This window comes from Plecotus auritus (genome assembly GCF_963455305.1).
Source record: "Plecotus auritus genome assembly, chromosome: 2".
Classification (NCBI taxonomy): Eukaryota; Metazoa; Chordata; class Mammalia; order Chiroptera; family Vespertilionidae; genus Plecotus; species Plecotus auritus.
In genome coordinates, this window is record NC_137771.1 from 221975155 (window position 1) to 221996549 (window position 21395).

At 51.9% G+C, this 21395-nt stretch overlaps 1 protein-coding gene across 2 annotated transcripts in view; it reads right to left on the reverse strand.

Moving 5' to 3' along the window:
* PDE9A (phosphodiesterase 9A) overlaps positions 1 to 21395 on the reverse strand; it is a 94557-nt gene that overhangs the window by 22072 nt on the left and 51090 nt on the right. For both annotated transcript variants that reach the window (XM_080655411.1, XM_080655412.1), the window contains exons 5-8: positions 15904 to 15958; positions 14350 to 14420; positions 6664 to 6748; positions 44 to 125 (exon numbers count right to left, since the gene is read on the reverse strand). In XM_080655411.1, the coding sequence (XP_080511537.1) occupies positions 44 to 125; positions 6664 to 6748; positions 14350 to 14420; positions 15904 to 15958 (293 nt within the window). The remainder of the gene's footprint in view (positions 1 to 43; positions 126 to 6663; positions 6749 to 14349; positions 14421 to 15903; positions 15959 to 21395) is intronic.

The window sequence follows — 21395 nt, forward strand, 5'->3', positions numbered from 1 at the left end:
TGGACACAGATGCTGTTTCTTCAAAGGCGGAATTTCATCTTACCTTGGGATAAGTGGGGACATCGCGTTGAGGTGTCAACTTCTTGTTGTTATCCAAAAAACTGTACTTACAAGGACAGCTGGTCCTAAGGGGGAAGCAAAGGTTAGTTCTGGTATCGTTGCTGCAGTCTGGGTGTTCACGTGAGTAGGGGACTATGGAGACCTCCTCAGAGCAAAACAAACTCCAAACCCCATGCCAAGCCCAAAGCAAACCCTACAGACCCCTTTGGTCGTATCTGTTGTGGGAGAAGAAGTCATAAAGCCAGAGCCGTCCCATTACTAACCCCCAGGGCCCCTGCTGGACCCCCCAGGTGACAGTGGGCTCCTGGAAACATGGGCCTTCATTACAGATACACCCCTAAAAACTTTTTTAAATGATGAAAGCAAAGCACGTTCCTTCCAAAAAATTCAACCAACACAGAAGTAAAGTAAAATAAAAAAAAAAATCAAAGTTCCTACTTCACCCCCGCCTGTCCTCTTAAATCGAACACCCTGGGAATCCCTCCTGCTGTGTGGGGTATTCTTCCAGAACATCCTAGGCCAGGACACACATGGACAGCCCCGTGCTTTCAGACAAAGGTGGGATTGTACAAACTTACTCCTCGGCCGCTAGCTGTTTTCACTTAACGCACCACAAACCTGCTGGTGCTGCTTCACAGAGCTCAGCCTTGTTAAAAGCAAGCCCGTCTCCGGTGCCCGGGGGTGTGGCCGCACTGCACGCTATCAATCCAGCCCCCAAGACGGACTTCAGGAGGCCCCCAATTTTCCCATCACATAGGTGCTGACAGATGAATCTGCTACCTGGCTCTGTCTTCGTCATTACTCAATGTCAAGGTAGCCCACATAAGAACAGAAGGAAAGGAGCCAGGTGTGTTCTGGATAGAAAGCCAACCTCCGATATTGGGGAGAGTGTGCTGGCGCGTGGGGTCGTACCTGGGGGCCGGACGTGGAGGGCCACCCCAGGAGATCTGGCTGCTCCGGGGCCCCCTCCCCACCTGGGGACCTTAACTTTTTTGTACATGAACATGCTCTCCATCCTCCCGCTGATGGGGAGCACAAGGGGGTGGGGGTGTCTGCACCCCTCTGTTTGAGATGCTCAGGCTGGTGGGCAGGAGCCAGCATATCAACGTGCCACAGCAGCAGTTTGTAAATAAAGTTCCACCTTCTGAGAGAGCCATTTACTGCCGTATAGTAAGAGCCCTGAACAAATTCACACCCTTTCAGCTCAAGTGTCTCCTCTGGGGGATTTACCGTAAGAGAGGAATTAGACACAAGCAAACAGCTCCGTACACAAATATTCATCGTCGCATTATCTGTTGTTGTAAAAACACCTAACCGAAGGAGAAGTGACCTAAATGGCCCCAAATGGGAACTAATTGAAGCGATTTTGGTACGATCTTTAAGATAATTGAGAAAACGATGTGAGGTGAGGAAAGTTTGGGTGAAAAGGAAAAGAGAAACGTCGCCTACAGCATGCACTGAGTGGGAGTGTGGAAATATTCTCCCAGGCGTGAGGAAACACGCTCACAGTGGGTGGACGGTGAGCCGGCACTGGGCCCTCTGGAAGAAGGGATGAGCCAGATGGGGGTTAAATCTGACCTATTTCTCTCACAATGCCGTATGTGAAAAAAAAATTAAGCATAGTATTTCTTAGTTGTTTTTCAAAACTAGATGTTTATATGCAAAAAAAAAAAAAAAACCCAAAAACAAAAAATCTTCCGGGAAATCAGTGTCCGCATTTGAATTGGGGGCCTTGTGGCTGCTGTCATTTTGGTGGCTCCCCCCCACATCAGGATAGCCTGATGGCTTTACAAGGAGGCTGTGCTGCTTGCAAACTCGGGGTAACCAATCTGTTTTCTTTTTGGAAGAGGAGCCTGCGGTATTATTTTCTTGGCGTGCTGCTACTCCTCCCCTCAACTCTACGCTTACAGAAGCAGTCAGAGTCGCGGTGACAGCTTCCTGCGTGAAGGGGGCGTAACAAAGAGTAACAAAGTGAGCCAACGAAAGGTGCCAGCCACATGCTTTCCACTGTCACCTGCGAAGGAGACAAGCCATTTGCACTTTCTGAGCAGAGCTGCTTGGCCTGTGCCCTTAAGAAAACAGATAACAGCCCTAACCGGTTTGGCTCAGTGGATAGAGCGTCAGCCTGCAGACTCAAGGGTCCCGGGTTCGATTCTGGTCAGGGGCATGTACCTTGGTTGCGGGCACATCCCCAGTAGGGGGTGTGCAGGAGGCAGCTCATCAATGTTTCTCTCATCGATGTTTCTAGCTCTCTATCCCTCTCCCTTTCTCTCTGTAAAAAATCAATAAAATATATTAAAAAAAGAAAACAGGTAACATCACCCTGATCTCCTTTCTGCTTTCCCCCCCTTTTGTATAAATACCCACGCACGTGCCGTGTAGGGGAGTCGTGTGCATTTGCCAGGAGGGCTGTGGCAAGAGAGCTGGACTGCTGGAATCCAGCTGCTTCCTCGAAAATCCCAGCATTGGGAGTGTCTGCTGGGTGCCTGGCAACTTGTGCCAGGGCCTCTCCACCTCGCCAGGCGGCCCTGCCTGCTCCCTCTGCACCCGGTTGCCATGGGAACCAGCATCCTCCAGCTGATAGAGCAGCTGGCCTGGTGCCTTTTCTTTTCATTCTATTTGGAGCGTGTTTTTCCTTTCATTTCCTGGGCTCTCAGCCTCCACTCCCCTGGGGCTCAGACCATTGGTCAAGGCCATTTGTTGGAGATGAAGTTGAGATTACAGACCCCAGAGCCCTCAGATGCCACTCATGTTCCTGCAGCCCTCCCCCCGCCCCGAGTCAACCAGCATGCTCCACACAGTGGCCTAAATTCCAGCAGGCAACTGGACCTCTTTCCTTGTGAGGGAAAAAAAGAGAAACCCCAAGGTGTGTGTCTCTGGGGAGGGCGGCCTATTCTGGGGGTGTCTGTGAGCCCGCCTGCTACCTGGCTGCTATCTGCTGCTCCCTGAGAGGAAAAGGAGGTCTGGTGCATGCAGACCTGGCCCCGAGGCCCTGTTAGGGGTGCTGTGTGCGTGGACCTGGGTCAGCACTTTAGGCTCATTAGCCTTTGGTTCATGGGGACAGAGTGGGGCTCACCCGGCAGGTGCCTTTGTCCTCTCCGCCCTCGCAGAGAGGCAGGGCTGGGTTGACATCATGAGAAGAGCTACTCAGAGGTGCAGTTTCTCCCCCAGCCCCGCAGGGGAGACCCACATAACAAGCCGGGTCCCAGGGACGCTGAAATGACACCCCAGCATGATAAAAATGGAACCCAGAGACAGGAGAGAGCGCAAACCACGGCCTGTCCCACTTCTCCGTCTGTCTCCCCAGAAAGAAAAGGGAAGGGCTGTTCTCTCTGGCACAGAAGGGGCTGTGAGCTCCTGGGCCCAGCCTGGGGAGGTGGGGGCTGGGGGGTGATGCTGGTGGACTCGACCTGAGCCCAGGACACTGGACTCTTTGTTCTGAGTGTGTTGGTGACATTTGAGATCCACCCCCTGCCCCCACTCTGTTTTTGACAGAAGAGCCACTTTTACCCCTCTCTCGTCTCTTGCCTTTGTGGGCTGCTGTGAAAACTGGCTGCTGAGCCCTAACCGGTTTGGCTCAGTGGATAGAGCGTCGGCCTGCGGACTGAAGGGTCCCGGGTTCGATTCCAGTCAAGGGCATGTACCTTGGTTGCGGGCACATCCCCAGTAGGGGGTGTACAGGAGGCAGCTGATCGATGTTTCTCTCTCATCGATGTTTCTAGCTCTCTATCCCTCTCCCTCTCCCTTCCTCTCAGTAAAAAATCAATAAAGTATATTAAAAAAAAAGAAAAAAGAAAAAAAAGAAAACTGGCTGCTGAGAAGATCGCCTTTGGAGCCTAGGACACTGCAAGTCTTCTCTTTGGATTATGGAGCTGTGAGTTCTAGAATGTGCTTCTTTGGGGGGCAGTGCATTACTGGGGTGAGCCCCAGCGCCCGCCACACCTAGCTCAGCCCACCCTGCCCCAGGGCGGGGCCTGCAGATGTCATCTTTTCTCTGGGCCCAGCCGGCTTCCTCTCACGGGCTCTGAAATCAGGTGTATTCCTTCCCCCGCCCCCCGCCCCCGTGGAGTGTTGTGGGTTGAGTTATATCCCCCAAAGGTCACATGTTAAAGTCCCAGCCTCGGGACCTGTGTGTGCCTTCATTTGGAAACAGGGTCGTTACCGATGTGCTTAGTTAACACGGCCAACTGGAGCAGGGTGGGCTCTAATTCAATAGGACTGGTGTCCTTTTAAAAAGGGAACATTTGGACACAGATATACACACAGGGGAGGCTGCCATGTGAAGACCGAGACAGGAGTAATATCACTACAGTCCAGGGAACCCCAAGGATTGTGGGCACCGCCAGGGCCGGAAGAGGCCTGGGACACAGCCTTCAGGGGAGCGTGGCCGTATTGACACCTTGATTTCAGACCTCTGGCCTCTAGAACTACGACAGGATACATTCCTATTGTTTGAAGCCCTCCAGTTTGTGGTATTTTGTTATAGCAGCCACAGGAAACTCATACAACTTGGACCACATCTTGTTCTTTCTCTTGCAACCTGACCCGCAGGACCGTGCACGCCAGAAAGCCCACTGGGAGCGGCACACCCTTCCTGCCCCGCCTTGCTTCTACCGAAGGGGCGGGAGGTGGAGGAACGAGGGTGCCTGGGACGTGGCAGGGGCGAGACCAGTGAGGCTGGGCTCAGGATCTGCCCTGGCCGCTTTGAGCAGGTGGCATTAGGTCATGGGAGAAGGGACGAGAGGCTGCAGACGTCTAGTGCTCTGTGGGCTCCGGGGACAAAGCTGTTTGTGGGTGAGGTGATGCCCACAGAGGTGCGAAGGAACCCAAGGGGCCCCATTCCAGCTCAAGAGACACGCCCTCTGGACAGGGGCTTCTTCTGCCCACCGTACTGACCAGGGGCAGAAGCAGAGCCAAAGACCAGAATTCGAGCTTAGCCCTCTTCCCTGCGATGCTGCTGGGTGACTGGAAAAGCCACCTGTGCTGGACCCACATCCCCTTCCAAGGTGACCTGCTCCACCTGGCCCTGGGCAGAGGACAGCTGTGCCAGGTGGCACCGCACTGGGCTATCCCCCTCTTGCCACAATGGCCGTGACGCTTGGCTGTGGCAGCCAGTCTGAGGCCCGTCCGAGAGGGGATGGGGCTCAGCACAATCAACAGGGCCTGGGTAATCGGGCGGTAGGACTGGCCACGGGATGGAGGTCTGGCATGTGGCGGCTGGGGCACACCGACAGCCGGAGGGCTAGGCTGAGCCATGGAAATCCTGAGCCAGGCTGACACGGTGACAGGGTCAGGTCAGGTCTGAGTGTCCTGCAGCTGCCACACCAGGTCCCAGCCCCGGGGGCCCAGCCCTGAGCAACTCCAGGACCTTTACGGGTCACACGGAGGACGTCTCCTGTCCCCTAAGGAGCTTCCCGCTACGGGGTGGCGAGGATGAATTCTTCTCACAGTTTTCTGTGGTCACACACTCCTCTGCCCCGACTTCCCCAAATCAAATGGGATGACACACCCTGAAATCCAAATGAGCTGCAAGTCAGCAGGACATACAGGTGACCTGGTCCCTGTAGGACACATGCCAACAGGGCTCTGAGCTGGCAGGCTACTCCCAAGCCCACCCGAGGCCAGCCAGCCCCGCCGAACTCTGATGGGACTGAGCGCGTCGATCCGGGATCCCTTCACCGCCTGCCCCTGGACGACCCTTTAACACAGCCCCCTCCCCTCTCCCTAGCAGGCTGCACTCAGCGTTTTAAAACGGGGAGACCTCCCAACTGTCAGGTGACTCTCTGTAAGGAGCTGGTGCGTGGGCAGGGCTGCCCTTGGGTGCAATAGTCCCCATGAAATCCCGCCAGGCCCTCCTGTAACCTCAGCAGCACTTAGCGGTGTGGTGGCTGGGGGTGCGCGCCCTGATATCATCACGTGGTCTCCAGGGTGGGAACTCGGGGTGGGAAGAGACTCCAGCAGAGCAGGCCGGTCCCTGGGAGCAGAGCCCTCGACAGCCCACCCAGTGAGCGCTCAATGCGCGAGCATCTCTGCCCTAAACATGAGCATCTGCTGTGACTACGGTTCTGGGAGAGGGTCCTACTATAGGAAAAACCCACTTTCGAGGGGGCGTAACGAAGACTGGGTCTTTCTTCACAAATTTCGGCTCCACAGGGCCACGTGGGGATGGACCCCTTGTTCGGCAGGACACGGGACTCTGAGTCCAGGACAGCTGGGGGCCTTTCTCCCTGACCCATCGCTCTGCACTATGGGACGTCCGCCCGGGAGTGGGACGTCTGGGGCACCAGGACGTGTGTCCCCTGTAAGCCAAGAGCCTTTTCTTTATATTTGTTCCTGGTCTTCAAAAATGGGTGTTAACGTCTTTCAACCTGGGTGAGTTAATCCTCACACTGATCTGGCGGCTGAAGCCCCTGGATGCGCATTCAGCCTCCAGCCTCCACGCCATGAGCGCTCTTTTTGAGAAGAAAGCGCTGCCTCCAACAGCCAGCGCTGGATCCGGCGCCCCAGCTGTGCTTTTGGGAAAGAGAAGACCAGAGGCTCCCCGCCTCCGCCCATTCAGAGCACTACACCTGCTGCTCACCCAGCACCCAGCGCAGACCTTACCTGTTGCTTCTGGCTGCCAGTTCCTCCCTCATCTTTTTAATGTCACTCTTGCATTTCTCAATCTCCACCACTTTCAGTCCTTCCACTGGTGACAAAGAGAAACAAGGGGGTTACCATGGATACACAGAGAGGCTCGCGAGGCCGCTCCGGGGGGCCGCCGCCTGACTCAGCGCAGTGGTTCCTACTCCTGCTCAGGCTGCTGATGTTCAGGTCGGTCCCTCCGCCTACACTCGGCTCAGCCACCACTGACTCTAAGATTGCAGGCCTATCCCGTGGGCTGTCCCCTTCCTCTGTGGGTTTCTATAGGATGAAGTCCCTCTCCCTGCTCCCTGAATCTTGACTTTTCTTGCACCCACTTCTAGTTTCTCTCTCCAGGCCCCTATGCATGAGTTGAGGACATAGGACAAAGAAGTTTCTTATCCAAAAGAAAAGAAAGGGGGCGGGGGGGGGGTAGATATGGTCCCAGGGCATTAAAATGCAATGGGGCTCAATGGGCATGACCACAGCCTTCCCAGCAAGGGTTCACATTTCATTAGGGAGAAATTAACAGGCAGCGTTAAGGATGGGCAGGCCCTGGGCTGGACGGCATTCCTGGAGTCCCATGGCAGAGGTGAGCCTGAAAAGCCAGGATGCAGTTTTCATCAAAGAATGAGCTGGGGCAGCCCAGCCGGTGTGGCTCAGTGATTGAGTATTGACCTATGAACCAGGAGGTCAAGGCACATGCGCGGGTTGCGGGCTCGATCCCTGGTGGGGGGCGTGCAGGAGGCAGCCGATCAATGATTCTCTCCCATCATTGATGTTTCTAGCTCTCGCTCTCGCTTTGTCTCTGAAATAAAAAAGTGAGCTGGGGCTTAGGCCTCCAAGCCCGTGTTCAACATCCAGCCGTTCACTCTGGCGGGCACTCACTCTGGTGGGCACGCAGCGAGCCCAGAACTGCTGCTGGAGGCAGGCGGCTTTGAAGAGGCTTTTAGATTAGAGTCGGTGTACAAGAAATGAAAAGGCTTTGTAATCACGCCTCCATTTTTATGCAAAACGACGTGGCCACAGACACTCTATTCCCCTTTTCATCAAGAGGGGCTCTGAACATGGCTAGAAGTCAAATGCTGTGATTTCTGAGGAAAACAAAGGCACTCTGCCCTCGCAGTTCCTCCCACCCGAGGAAGTGCAGGGCTCTAGAGCACGCGTGGGGGGAACTCTCCGCGGGCAGCGCCAGGGCAGCGGGGCTGGAACCATCACCGCCCTGGGCGGGCTTTCTAAACATTCCCAGGGTCAGGGGCCAAATGGGGGCCAGGCTGTGTGAAAACACTGCTTCCTTCTGCCCAACGTGACCAGAATCTGGAGGGTCTGATACTCAAATCTGGTCCTGGTGCCTTGCTTCTGGCTGCCAGTTCCTGGGACTCTCTCCCACCTCAACCAGGACATGGGACCAAAGTCGGGGGCCCTAAATGCAGTGGTTGGAACCAGCGAGGTGGCCGGCCGAGGCCAGAGGCGCTGCCGTGGGGAAAGTAGGAACCTGGCGTTGGTGTGTTTCTGCTCACTCACTAAGCGCACACACCCTTCCTCGTGGCGTGGGGTGTTCTCAGCTCTTCCTGGCATCGCAGAGCTGGTTAGGAAGTCCGTGAAAGCCACGGGACCTCTTCCAAGAAAAGGCACGTCGGCACACCCCCTTCATGGTTTGCATTTGGACGGGGGCGCTGTAGGGCGCTGAGTCTGCATGCAGAGCCCGCGGGGGAGCTGTGCCCGGCCAGCCAAGGACCATGGTTACATTCATGATGCTTCAAACATCGTTTTATACAAAATAACAGGTGATCATTGTAGAAACCAGGAAATACGGAGCATCTCAAAAAACATTTAAAAATTTATCTATGATCTTACTGGGGCAAAAAACAACCCATTTCATATTATACAGATTGGCGTGTATCCTCCCATGCATTTCTCCCCCTCCCCGCCAGCCCTAGCTACTCTTAATTTTAAAAAGACAAACTTGGGATCATGCTTTTTGTTCTGTTTTCTCACTTGCTTTCCTCCCATCATCAGTAGCAGCCGCCTCCCAGCTCATGGAGTTTGGTGGGTACGTAATGTTTGCATCCATATGGGAGCGGCACAGATCACTTTAGAAAGCCTGGCCATGTATTGGGGGTGATGTTAAAATTAAGCCTTTTGGGCCACACAGTATAATATCACTACTTTGAATCCCACCGAGTCATGGCAATTACCTTTACGAAGAAAGCCTGGTTGCCACGGAAATTGATAGTGAGTCACAAGATGGCAAAAGTCGTGCATTAATCAGTAGAAGAGAATAACGCCATCTCAGCCCACCCGCCCCGTGTTCGGATTAAAGAGCCGAACGTGGCTGAGATGGTGACAGAGCGTGAGGCAGGCCAGGCACCAGCAGACCGGGGGCCTGACTCCCAGTTCTTTCCCAGGTACCAGGCTGTTTTTGGAAGATTGCACAGCCCACCTCCTGGACCCATCCCAGCCCTGCCTGCCCCTGCCTGAGGAGGGAGAAGACCCCTTGAGGAGCTGGGGCCTCCCCCGTGAAGAGTCCTACACAGACTCGGGGGAGACTCCAGTTGAGATTGGACGTCAGTTTCATACACGCGGCCCCACTCCTCCATCTCGAACTTTAAACACAGGTGGGCACAGACCAGAAACTCAGACTAAAGCAGAGGTGCCCAGACCCCCAGCACTCGGCTTATTCTCCCTCACCGGGCCCGGCCGGGCAGGCGGACTCCTAGGACCCCTGGACACCTGGCTGTCCTCATGCGGACTTTAGACGTGCTCCGTTGGGGAGGTCACAGGCCACTGTGAGAGAGAACCTTTAAGGATGATTTTCTAAGAGGGACACTAGCTTTGGGGACTCAGCCGGCAGGAGCAGCAGAACGGCCCCGGCGGCAGCTCTGCTCCAGGCTGGCCCCCTCCCAAGGCTTGTGGAAGAAGCGTGTGTGTGTGTGTGTGTGTGTGTGTGTGTGTGTGTGTGTGTGTGTGTCCCCCTTCAGCTGCAGAGCTGGTTAAAGCTGTTTAAAGCCATGTGAGCCGTTTCAACACTTCCTCCAAGGACTTCGGTAAAGAATTCACATAAAGCACATTTCCCGACCGACAAGGAGAAAAGCAAGGTTTGGTTTCAGCTTCGAGTCTCCTGGATTGTTTGCATGACCCACGGGGCCAGCTGTCCCTGTGGTTAGGTTTTGGTCCAGGCCCTGGGCACAGGCTGCCCTGTGCCCATCCGCAGGGACCCTGGTGCAGGGACCCACCCCCACCCGCCCCGCGCCCCGTCCCCCGTACAGTGGCCCGTAAACAAGGAAGGAAGTGAAACCCTTGCAATGCTTCATCGCTGACCAGGAAGTGAGCGAGGACCTGCGTGTCCTTTGTTTACAAAACAATCTCTAAGTTGAGAGGGACCCCAGACTCCTTGAGGAAGGCAAACATTTTACATGAAAAGGAAGAAAAGCTCTTAAAGTGAATTAAGGAAATGGAGAAATTTACATGTGATTCAGAAGAATGATATGTTTGGAAGGTGAAAAAAATCAGGAAATTCCATTGAAAACAAGTCAAACAATGTAATGTTGCCTACAGATGGCCAGTGCTGGCTGGCTGCCTGCTCGAGCTCCAGAAGCAGATAACACCTCACAATGACCAGAGAAAGTGTGTGTGCACGTGACCACAGTGCATGGATGGGTGTGTGTCTGTGCATGTTTATACATGTCTGTGTGTTTACATGTATGTGCATAGGGGGGGTTTATGCATGTGAATGCATGTGAATGCATGTGGGTATGTGTGTGTGTGTGTGTGTGTGTGTGTGTGTGTGTGTGTGTGTGTCTGTCTATACCTGGCCTGGGCCCAGGGGAGAGGTGGCAGTCATGATCCTGGCAGCCTTCCCAGTCCAGCGGCCCAGGCCAGCTGGATGGCTGGGTCAGGACTGCCCTTTTGAGTAGCCGGGATGACCTTTTCCCCAAGTGATCTGCACGAGAGGTCCAGCTGCAGGACCCCTCTCCTCAAAGGCCTCCCCTTTCCCTTTCCAGGGTACCTGCCACGTCCTTGGGGTGAGGCACTGCTGTCCCCGGGAGGCTCTGTGGAACGCCTACCCCCTGGGGATTAGCGCAGGCATGACATCCCTGCCACTCTGTGCTGGTGCAGAGGCTGCTGGGGGCTGGGAAGGTGGCGGCCAGAAGCACCAGGAGAGGGCCAGCCCAAAGCCAGGTGACGTTCAAGGAGGTCGAGAGCCCTTTTGAGTTGTGGCCACCTCCTGGGGTGTGAGCCTCCAGGCCACGTTCCTGATGGGAGGCGGGCAGCCAGGAGATGGGGAAGCGGGGGCTGGTGGGAGCAGAGGTGGCTGTGGGGACCCACTGCCAAACCCACAATTCTTAGACCGTTTCCCATCTCCCTCCCTACTCCTGAGAGGGGGCTGCTTCCTCCATCCCACTCCTGCATCCTGGGTCTTGGTGCTGGAAATTAGCGCAGCCAGTACAAACACCAGGAATTTTGACCGATGCAGCAAGCCTGAGCTTGGAGGGCGAAGGCATGATGCCTCCTTCAGGTCATCATGTGAATCTGCAGGATTTCTGTGGTTTACCCAAGGGCTCTGCAGGGAGATGCCTTCCTGCCAACGAGCAAGCCGGTTCTGGAGAATTCTGGGCCTCAGACAGGCCAGGGAAGAAGGTCCTATGGGCTGCATCCTTTATGGTCCTTCATTCACATGGCACTTGAAGGCAAAATAAAAACGCTTCTTGGCCTGATCGTTGTCTCAACGGCCAGACGCCGAAAGCCACCCAAGTTGAGGTCAACGTAGATCTTTGTAGGCGTTTTCAAAATTCCTTCATGGCCTCTTCAACTTGCCTGTTTGCAAGTAACGGTGGGTGGTGGGCGCTGGAGCTGGCTTCCGTGTGGGGAGGGGGAGATGCGCCAGGGCAGGAGGAAGTGGGCGGAGCTGGAGGGCAGGAGGCAGAGCAGGAGGCACCGCTGCCCTGGACATTGGCACGCCCGGTGGTGACCGCTTTCCCCTCCGTCAATGTAGACGGGGACGCAGCAGCAAACACTCGTTTTCTGTTCTTTGGCTGAACCCTCCCCGTGTTTGCGGAGCTCCGTCCTCTTCGGGGCTGGGCAGGAAGCTGAGCTTGCCTCCCTTCGCAGAAGACGGAAACGCCAACCGCTCACTGCAGAGGCTCACATCCCAAACATGTGCTCACACCCTAAATCCTGGGACATGTGAATGGGACCTTATTTAGAAAAAGGTTCTTGGCAGATTCCTCCAGGTGAGGTCATCTTGGAGTAGGGTGGGTCCTAAATCCAAAGACAGGTGTCTGTATAAGAGACAGGCAGAGGGGACGCGAGCCACAGAGACACAGGGGAGAGAGGCCCTGTGAAGATAGTTCGGAGTGATGTGGCCACAAGCCAAGGCTGGCTGGCAGCCACCGGAAGCCAGAAGAGGCCTGGAACAGATTCTCCCTCAGCCTCTAGAGCAGTGGTTCTCAACCTTCCTAATGCCACGACCCTTTAATACAGTTCCTCATGTTGTGGTGACCCCCAACCATAAAATTATTTTCGATGCTACTTCATAACTGTAATTTTGCTACTGTTAATGATTCGTAATGTAAATATCTGTGTTTTCCGATGGTCTTAGGAGACCCTGCTAGTGGTTCTCAACCTGCTGTAGAGCCTAAGACCATCGGAAAACACAGATATTTACATTACGATTCATTAACAGTAGCAAAATTACAGTTATGAAGTAGCAACGAAAATAATTTTATGGTTGGGGGTCACCACAACATAAGGAACTGTATTAAAGGGTCGCGGCGTTAGGAAGGTTGAGAACCACTGCTCTAGAAGGAACCGACCCCGAAGACTCCTTGATTTTGGACTCTGGCCTCCAGAACCGTGGGAGGATTCTTTTTTTGTGGTGTAAGCTTCCCAGCTTGTGGTACTTTGTCACGGCAGCCACAGGAGACTAATGCACGATGTCTGGCCCCTCTTGCAGCAAGGGTGTGGGCTCATGGCCCCCCTCCGTCCAGAATTTGAACCGGTAGCCGGTCCATGGAGAAGCAGCTTGATGTCTGCAGCAGTGGCCATGGGGCCGGTACCATACTTAGGCGGTTCTGACACGCAGCTCAGCATCCTCGCGGAGTCAGCTATGCTGGGATTCCAGGTACCCGTCTTGCTGCACAGCCCAGCCCTATTATTCCTGGGCCCTCCTGGTGACCATGGGAGCTCCCCAAAATCCTTTGATCCTTTAGAAAAAGCCCCTTTTCACCCTGGCTGGTGTTGCTCAGTGGTTACAGTGTTGGGCCAAAGACTGCAGGATCTCGGGTTTGATCCTTGGTCCAGGGCATGCAGCTGGATTGCAGGTTCAATCCCCGGCCCAGTCAGGGCACCGTGCATGCAGGAGGCAACCAATCGATCACACATCAATGTTTTTCTCTCTCTGCCCCCCTCCCTCCCTTCCACTTTCTCTAAAAATATCTTCATAGGAGAATTCGAAAGAAAGAAAGAAAGAAAGAAAGAAAGAAAGAACCCCTTTTCTGTTCAATGCAGCCACAACTGGTGTCTGTAGCCACAGCTGCCGGCAGCCTGCTTCCTAACCTACATTCTCAGGCCCCCTGAGGGTGCCCCAGCCAGGAGTGGAGGAAGGTGACATGTCACAGAAGGGCAGGCAGCAGGCAGCGAGAGCAGCCCTGCCAGGAGCCCAGGCTTGTTTACTTTTCTAATTTGCTGACTGCATTTGAGCAAATCACTTATCTCTTTGTGGCTTTTCAATGGGGAAAAAAAAAAAAAACGGTTCTGAAGCTCCAATCGTGAAAAGGATTTCAGAAATGTCATCGCCCTTTGAGAAGTATGACTGTGAATCATGTTTCCCGTTACTTAGGTGAATTGGCTTTTACATGCTCCCGAATTTCCTTTCTCAAAAACACCCAACCAATTCACGCAAGGTAATGAAAGGTGCCACCCAGCCGAGGCCTGCCAATATGAATCAGCCGGGCGGTGTCCGGGGACGCCGCAACCCCGCTGGCCTCAGGTCTGGGCTTGTTTAGTCACCCTCGAAGCTAATAGATAAGGTGCCTTGACCCGCTGCCCTTTGCCTTGACACTGACGAAGAGCCTTCCTCCCGGGAGCGCCGGGCGTTGGACGAGGCGCGTGGGGTTCCAGTGCAGCTCCTCGCTTACTAAGGATGAGGACGCACAGGCCGCTCGACTTGAAGCTGCGTTCCTCCAGAATCCCAGCCGCGCGGCCCCCGACTCAGGACTGCAACCGACCCTCCTTGCTTCCCAGCAGGTTCCTGCTTTCCTTGCGGTGCCAGGGAACCGAGACGTAACGACAGTGCACACATTCCCCCCAAACTGTGAGACCACGGGGTGTGGGTCCGCGTGTCCGCACTCACTCAAAGGAGACCCACAAGGTATCCAGCAGAAGCTCCTGTCCAGAGAGGAGTGCGGAGGCTCCCCGCTCTCACCCTGTGCTCCACGGGCAGCGGAGCTTTCCTTACTCGCTGCCACGGCAACATGCGACCGTGTCCTTGTTACTTTTAAAACGCTCGGGTTAGTCACTGCTCTAGCCTTTGCTAACATTAACATTTAGGCATCTCACAGAGAAAAGACCTCACGCGTCCCTTCACCTCTCCCCCCTGGTTTACGAGGTTAAGTTAAACAGAGGTCAAAGGACACATAGCGACAGGAAAACCGAAGCTGCACTCACATTCCACGCGTTTCTCTAGCACCGCCAAGTGATTTGCGACTTCAGCTTTGAGTTCGTTGATTTTAAATGCTCTAGGAATGAAAAAAAAAAAAAAAAAAAAAAAAAAAAAAAGCCATAAGCCGTACGATTCTCAACGTTAAAATGGGCTCAGCAAACAGCTGTTGCATCACAGGCCGGGGGAGGTGTGCAAGTGGGCAGGTGAGGGGGGCGGGGGACAAAGATGCCAGGAGTTGCTTTTAAGGAACTAGCACTGTCTGGGGGTTCAGGGGAGGAAAGAGAGACACTCTCAGATATCTGAGGTGTCTTTGCCGAGTGGGACCCACAGCAGCTCCATGCCAGGGGGGATGTTTCCTTCCATAGCTGGGAGTGAGCCCGTGCTCCGAGGGGTGCTCTGCCCACCCCTCCCCCTGGGCACACACCACCTCAGGGCACCTGGGTACCCTCTCCAGGCTACAACCCAGTCAGTCAAACAATTCTTGGGCTTCAAGAAAGTACCACCCAGCCCAGACAGAGCGGCTTAGTGGTTGAGCGTCGATCTATGAACCAGGAGGTCACGGGTTCGATTCCTGGTCTGGTTGGGGCACATGCCTGGGTTTTGGGCTCGATCCCCAGTAGGGGGCGTGCAGGAGGCAGCCGATCGATGATTCTCTCTCATCATGGATGTTTCTCTCTCTTTCTCCCTCTCTGAAATCAATAAAAATATATTAAAAAAAAAAAGCACCACCCATATGCCCTCTCCCCATTTAAATTCCCCTGGGCGGTGAGATACCACAGTGACCAGAACTGGAGGACAGCCCAGAATGGAAAGGTCAGTAATATTTTTATTACTGATTTCAGAGAGGAAGGGAGAGGGAGAGAGAGAAACATCAGTGATGACAGAATCATTGATTGGCTGCCTCCTGCACGCCCCCTACTGGGGATTGAACCCACAACCTGGGCATGTGCCCTTGACCAGAATCCAACCTGGGACCCTTCAGTCCACAGGTTGATGCTCTATCCCAGGCATCCTCAAACTACGGCCCGCGGGCCACATGCGGCCCACCAAGGACATTTATCCGGTCCGCTGGGTGCCGCTGCCTGTCCTGCTTAGCAGCCGACTCGTCCCGGGCCCGCAGTGCGCATAGGAATTTGTTCATAGTTTATTTTTTTTTAACTATAGTCCGGCCCTCCAACGGTCTGAGGGACAGGGAACTGGCCCCCTGTTTAAAAAGTTTGAGGATCCCTGCTCTACCCACTGGGCAAACCAGCCAGGGCAGAAAGCCCATTTTAAAATGGTCCCAGTGCTTGTAGCCTGAACTCCGAGTCCCAGAAGAGCCCGTCGAGAAAAATCTCGGCAACATGGGCTCTCATGCTACCAGCGCCCACCTCACACGGTCTTGGACGTAAGGTCTTTGCTATAATTGTTTCCCGGACCCCACCCAACGGGCTCAGTACAGAAGTCGCTGAGCTGGGAGGGCAGCTGCTCCGGGCAAGAGTCTGCGGCCGAGCCGGGCTCCCCCTGCCCCTGAGAGAACACGCACACATCTCCGGAGGACACGGATCTGAAGTCTGTACCTCGAGAACTGCTCTGCAACCTGGGTCAGCACGCTCTGGATTAATTCTTCTTTCTCTACGGAGCGAAAAAGAAAGATGGAAAAGCAAAGGGTGTGTGGGTGAGCCCGGCCTGACCCACCTGCCGTGGGCACGTGGCACGGATGCCGTGGCGAGGAGCTAGCTGCCTTCCCCGGATGGAAGCTCTGACACCCCGTCAGCACCCCAGGACCTCTTCTGTCCACCTCCAAATGCTCTTTCCCCCCTGGACTGCTCCAGGCCACTAGCCTGTCTTTTAATGCCTCTCAGCAGAGTGGCCCTCCCATCCTAGGAACTGGCAATAAAAAGCAGGCGGGACTGGGTCTCTAACGAGGGGATGTTTTCACGGAGTTCCCTGGCTCATTTTATGAGGGCAATTACCATGACAGAGCGGGTTCAAGGCATATTTCAAGTGCAAAACACGGTGTTCTTGGGGCCAGTCCTGAGAGCGGAAGCAGGCGAAACCTGTCCCTTTGTTGCCTGGCACGCAAAACCGGCTGGGCGGCTGGGTTACAAGGCGCAGGTCCAGGCTGAACATGACCTGCCCGGTTTCCTGTTTCCTGCCTGGCCCATGCTGGGTACCTCGCGGGAAGGTGTAGATGCCCACAGACCTGTCTCTCCCAGCAGTTTATGCTCATGGACAGGGAGCGATCGATTCTTGGCTGCAGCTGCCCATCAGTTCACGCCCCTACACACTGAGAGCCTACGCGAGGCTTACTGTGACTTCATGTCATCTGTATGGACTCTGTGCCTAACCCTTCGCTGAAATCAAAAGAATCCTGCCAAGCAAACAAAAAAATCCCAATAATCGCCCGGACAGCGTGGCTCAGTGGTTGAACGCTGACCTATGAACCAGGAGGTCCTGGTTCGATTCCCGGTCAGGGCACATGCCCGGGTTGCGGGCTTGATTCCACGGTAGGGGGAGTGCAGGAGGCAGCGGATCTATGATTCTCTCAATTCTCTCTCATCATGGATGTTTCTCTCTCTCTCTCTCTCTCTCTCTCTCTCTCTCTCTCTCTCCTTCTCCCTTCCTCTCTAAAAAAAAAAAGAAAGTAAAAAGAAAGTAAAAAGATCCCAATAACCCAATTGGGCAATGGGGTTCCAAAGCTGGAAGTGCTCAGATGCTCTGACCTAGTGTCTCCATTTCCAGGAAATACTCATGTCTGTGCACAGAACTGGCCGCCAGTGCTATTTCACATGGTGAAAGCTGTAACCGCCTCTATGTCTATCAAGTGGACATGAAATAAATGATGACACATCCATACTGTGGGATCCCATTCTGTTATTAGAAATAACATCTTGGAAAATGTTCATGTCTATTGTTAAAGCCAAAAAAAAAAAAGATTGTGAAACAGTATGATCCATATTTGGAAACACTGGGAGGATACAGTTTGAAATAATAACGGCAGTTATTTTTTGGTTGTAAGACTTTACGTAAATTTTATTTATTTTTGCGTCTCAGTATCGTATACATTTAGATAATAAGCATATGTTTATTTCATTTAAAAAATTAATAAGCTAATCAATCTAAATTAACCCCTGAGAACTCATCCCTTCACCTGCTGAATGAAAGGGTAGACCAAGAGACCAAAGGTTCCCTCTGGCGTAAGTATTCTCTGTCTTGATGCGAAGAAGAAAAATGACATTTAGTTATGTTTCTGGAAACTAGAAGAGTGAAAATGTCAACCAGGAAACTTTCATAGAGCCGTGTGTTGAGCTGCTGCCCGATCCAAGGCCCTACGCTTTTGAGGGGTTCACACCCATCAGGGGACAAAATTGGTGACTCCATCGATGGGAACCACCAGTGCGAAGGCTTCACAGGCCTCCTTGGTGAATCAGCACGCCTTCAGATCACTTATGCTGAAATCTTTGGTGAAAGTAATATATCACATAACCTCCAAGAGTTAATGATCTCAAAGTCTTGAGATAAATTTAGAAGGCCATCAAACAATTGACATTTATAGACTACTCCACCTAACAATAGTGGGACATGCGTTCTTTTCAGGTGCCTACCAAGATAGACCATATCCTGGACTGTAAAGAAAACCTCAACGAACTTAAAAGAACTAAAACCATAGAGAGTATGTTCTCTGGCCACAAGAGAATCAAGCTAGAAATCAGAAACAGAAATATAGCAGGGAAGTCTCCAAACACTTGGAAACTAAACAGCACACGTGTAGGTAATCCATGGACCAAAGAGGAAGTCTCCGGAGAAATTTAAAAAGGCATCAAACCAAATGAAAATGAAAATACAGCACATTGAAAGGTAGCTGTGAGACAGCAAGGGCAATGTGGAGAGGGACCTTTATAGCACCAAATGCTTACATTAGAAGAGAGGAAAAGTCTCCACTCAATAATCTAAGAGCCCAAAAAAAGAAAAGCCAAATAAATCCACAACAATAGCAGAAGGAAGGAAATAATAAAGAGCAGAAATCAATTAGATGGAAAACGGAAAAACAATGTAGAAAATCAATGAAAGGAAGAGCTGGTAATTTAAAAATATCAGTAAATTGACCAACTTTGAGGAAGACTGACAGAGAAACAGAGAGAAGACATATGGTAGATCACCAAAATCAGAACGAGAAAGGTGAAGATCACTACAGACCCTCCAGACATCAAAAGGATTATAAGGGAACACTATGAACAACTTCATACACATACATTTGACACCTCAGGTGGCAACGGGCCAATTCCTAGAAAAGCATGAACCACACTCTCATCCAATATGAAACAGGTAATCTGAACAGCCTGTCACTATTGAGGAAATTAAATTTCTAATTAACCCCCCTCCCCCCCAAGAAATTTTCAGGTACAGATGGTTTCTCTAGAGAATTTCACCAAACATTTGAAGAAGAATTAAGACAAATCTAAACAACTTCTTCCAGAAAACAGAAAAGGAGGGAACACGTACGGATTCACTTTATGAAGCTAGTATTAACTTTTTAAAAAAATAAATTTTTATTGTTCAGATTATTACAATTGTTCCTCTCCCCCCCCCCCCCCCAAATAGCTTCCCTCCACCCGGTTCCCACCCCACCCTCTGCCCTTACCCGCCCCCCCACACTATCCTCATCCATAGGTGTACGATTTTTGTCCAGTCTCTTCCCGCACCCCCCACACCCCTTTCCCCCCAAAGAATTGTCAGTTCACTCCCTTTCTATGCCCCTGATTCTATTATATTCACCAGTTTATTCTGTTCATCAGATTTTTTATTCACTTCATTTTTAGATTCACTTGTTGATAGATATTATTTGTTGTTCATAATTTTTATCTTTACCTTTTTCTTCTTCTTCCTCTTCTTAAAGAATACCCTTCAGCATTTCATATAATACTGGTTTGTTGATGATGAACTCCTTTAGCTTTTTCTTATCTGTGCTCTTTATCTGACCTTCAATTCTGAATGATATCTTTGCTGGGTAGAGTAATCTTGGTTGTAGGTTCTTGCTATTCATCCCTTTGAATATTTCTTGCCACTCCCGTCTGGCCTGCATAGTTTCTGTTGAGAAATCAGCTGACAATCGTATGGGTTCTCCCTTGTAGGTAACTAACTGTTTTTCTCTTGCTGCTTTTAATATTCTCTCTTTGTCTTTTGCTCTTGGCATTTTAATTATGATGTGTCTTGGTGTGGTCCTCTTTGGATTCCTCTTGTTTGGGGTTCTGTGCGCTTCCTGGACTTGTAAGTCTATTTCTTTCACCAGGTGGGGGAAGTTTTCTGTCATTATTTCTTCAAATGGGTTTTCAGTATCTTGCTCTCTCTCTTCTTCTGGCACTCCCATAATTCGGACGTTGGTACGCTTGAGGTTGTCCCAGAGGCTCCTTACACTATCTTCATATTTTTGGATTCTTTTTTCTTTTCCGGTTGCGTGTTTTTTGCTTCTTTGTATTTCAAATCTTTGACTTGATTCTTGCGATCCGCTAGTCTGCTGTTGGATCTCTGTATATTATTTTTTATTTCAGTCAGTGTATGTTTAATTTCTAGTTGGTCCTTTTTCATATCCTCAAGGGTCTCACTAAATTTATCGGCCTTTTCTAGAAAATTCTTGAAAAACGTTATAACCGTGGTTTTGAACTCTATATCTAGTCATTTGCTTTCCTCCATTTCTTTCATTTGTGACCTGTTTCTTTGTCTCCACATTTTGGCTGCTTCCCTGAGTTGATAGAGTGGCTTTGTGTGCTAGGTGTCCTACAGGGCCCCAGTGGCTCAGCCTCCCCAGTTACCTGAGGTGGACCCTCTTGGTGCACCCCTTTGTGGGCTGTGTGTACAGTCTTGTTGTAGTTAAGCCTTGATTGTTGTTGGTATCACTGGGAGGAATTGACCTCCAGGCCAAATGGCTGTGAGGATCAGCTGTGTCTATGCTGGGAGAACTTCTGTGCTGGAGACACCCTTATGAGACAAGACTTGCTTCAGTGGGGCTTTGGTGCTCACTGAGTCTGCCCCCTGAATGTGTCCCTTATGGATCTGAGGAGTTGTAATCTGGATGGTCCCACTCTGACTCCTGGGTACACTGGCTCTTGGATCTCCAAGGAGGTACTAATTTAGCCTCTGCCTTAGGCCACCCAGCAGGAGCTAGGGAGAGATCTGCAGATTCCTCTTCTTTGTTTGGGGTTTGGGGGTGCCCAGATGAGGCCCAGCTGTGAAGCAATGCAAGCTGCTGTGGAGCCTTGGGCCTTCTTTTGGATGTTTTGGGTCTCACTGACTCAGCTACAGTTTGTTAGGTAAGTTTAGAATTCAAAGGACCTGGCCATTCTTATGCAAAAGCCTCTGCGCTCAGCTTGGATGGGGTGGAGTCTCAGGGCGGAGCAACCCACAATGGCTTCCCACCAGCCCTGCCCTAAGAGGCCCCCGTGTCTCAGTGTCCCATGGTAATCGCTGCAAGCACCTCTGAGAGAAAGCCGCCCTCGAGTTCCACCTGCTGCCAGACAGTCCAGTTTCTCCCCATATGAGTCTGGGTCCCCAGAGTCTCACCCAGAACTGGAGTTCAGAGCAGTCGGGAGCTTTTGTCTCCCTCCCGCTTGAAAAAGCCAGCTGTGTACTCAGTTGCCAGCCCTCTCCGCGCGTGCACCTCCGTACCTCTGCCTTCGGCTGCTTCTGTGAGTCTCAGTGTGCTTTTCTCTTTCCTTCTAGTTGTAGAATTTCCACTCAGCCAGCCTTCTTGTAGTTCTGGATGATGTCCATTTTGTCTTTTAGTTGTAGTTTTGAAATTGTTGTGCGAGGCAGCAGTTTAGGTGTTTACCTATGCTGCCACTTGGTCTCTCGAAGCTAGTATTAACTTGATACCAAATCCAGAAAAAGACAACCAAAAAAGATAATACAGACCAATATCCCTCATGAATACCAATGTAAAGCCCTTTAATTAGCAAATATAATTCAGCAATATAGAAAAATAATTATATATTGCGATCAAGCGGAGTTTATTTCAGGGATGCAAGGCTGGTTTAATATAAAAAATCAATGTAATCAACTATATTAACAGGCT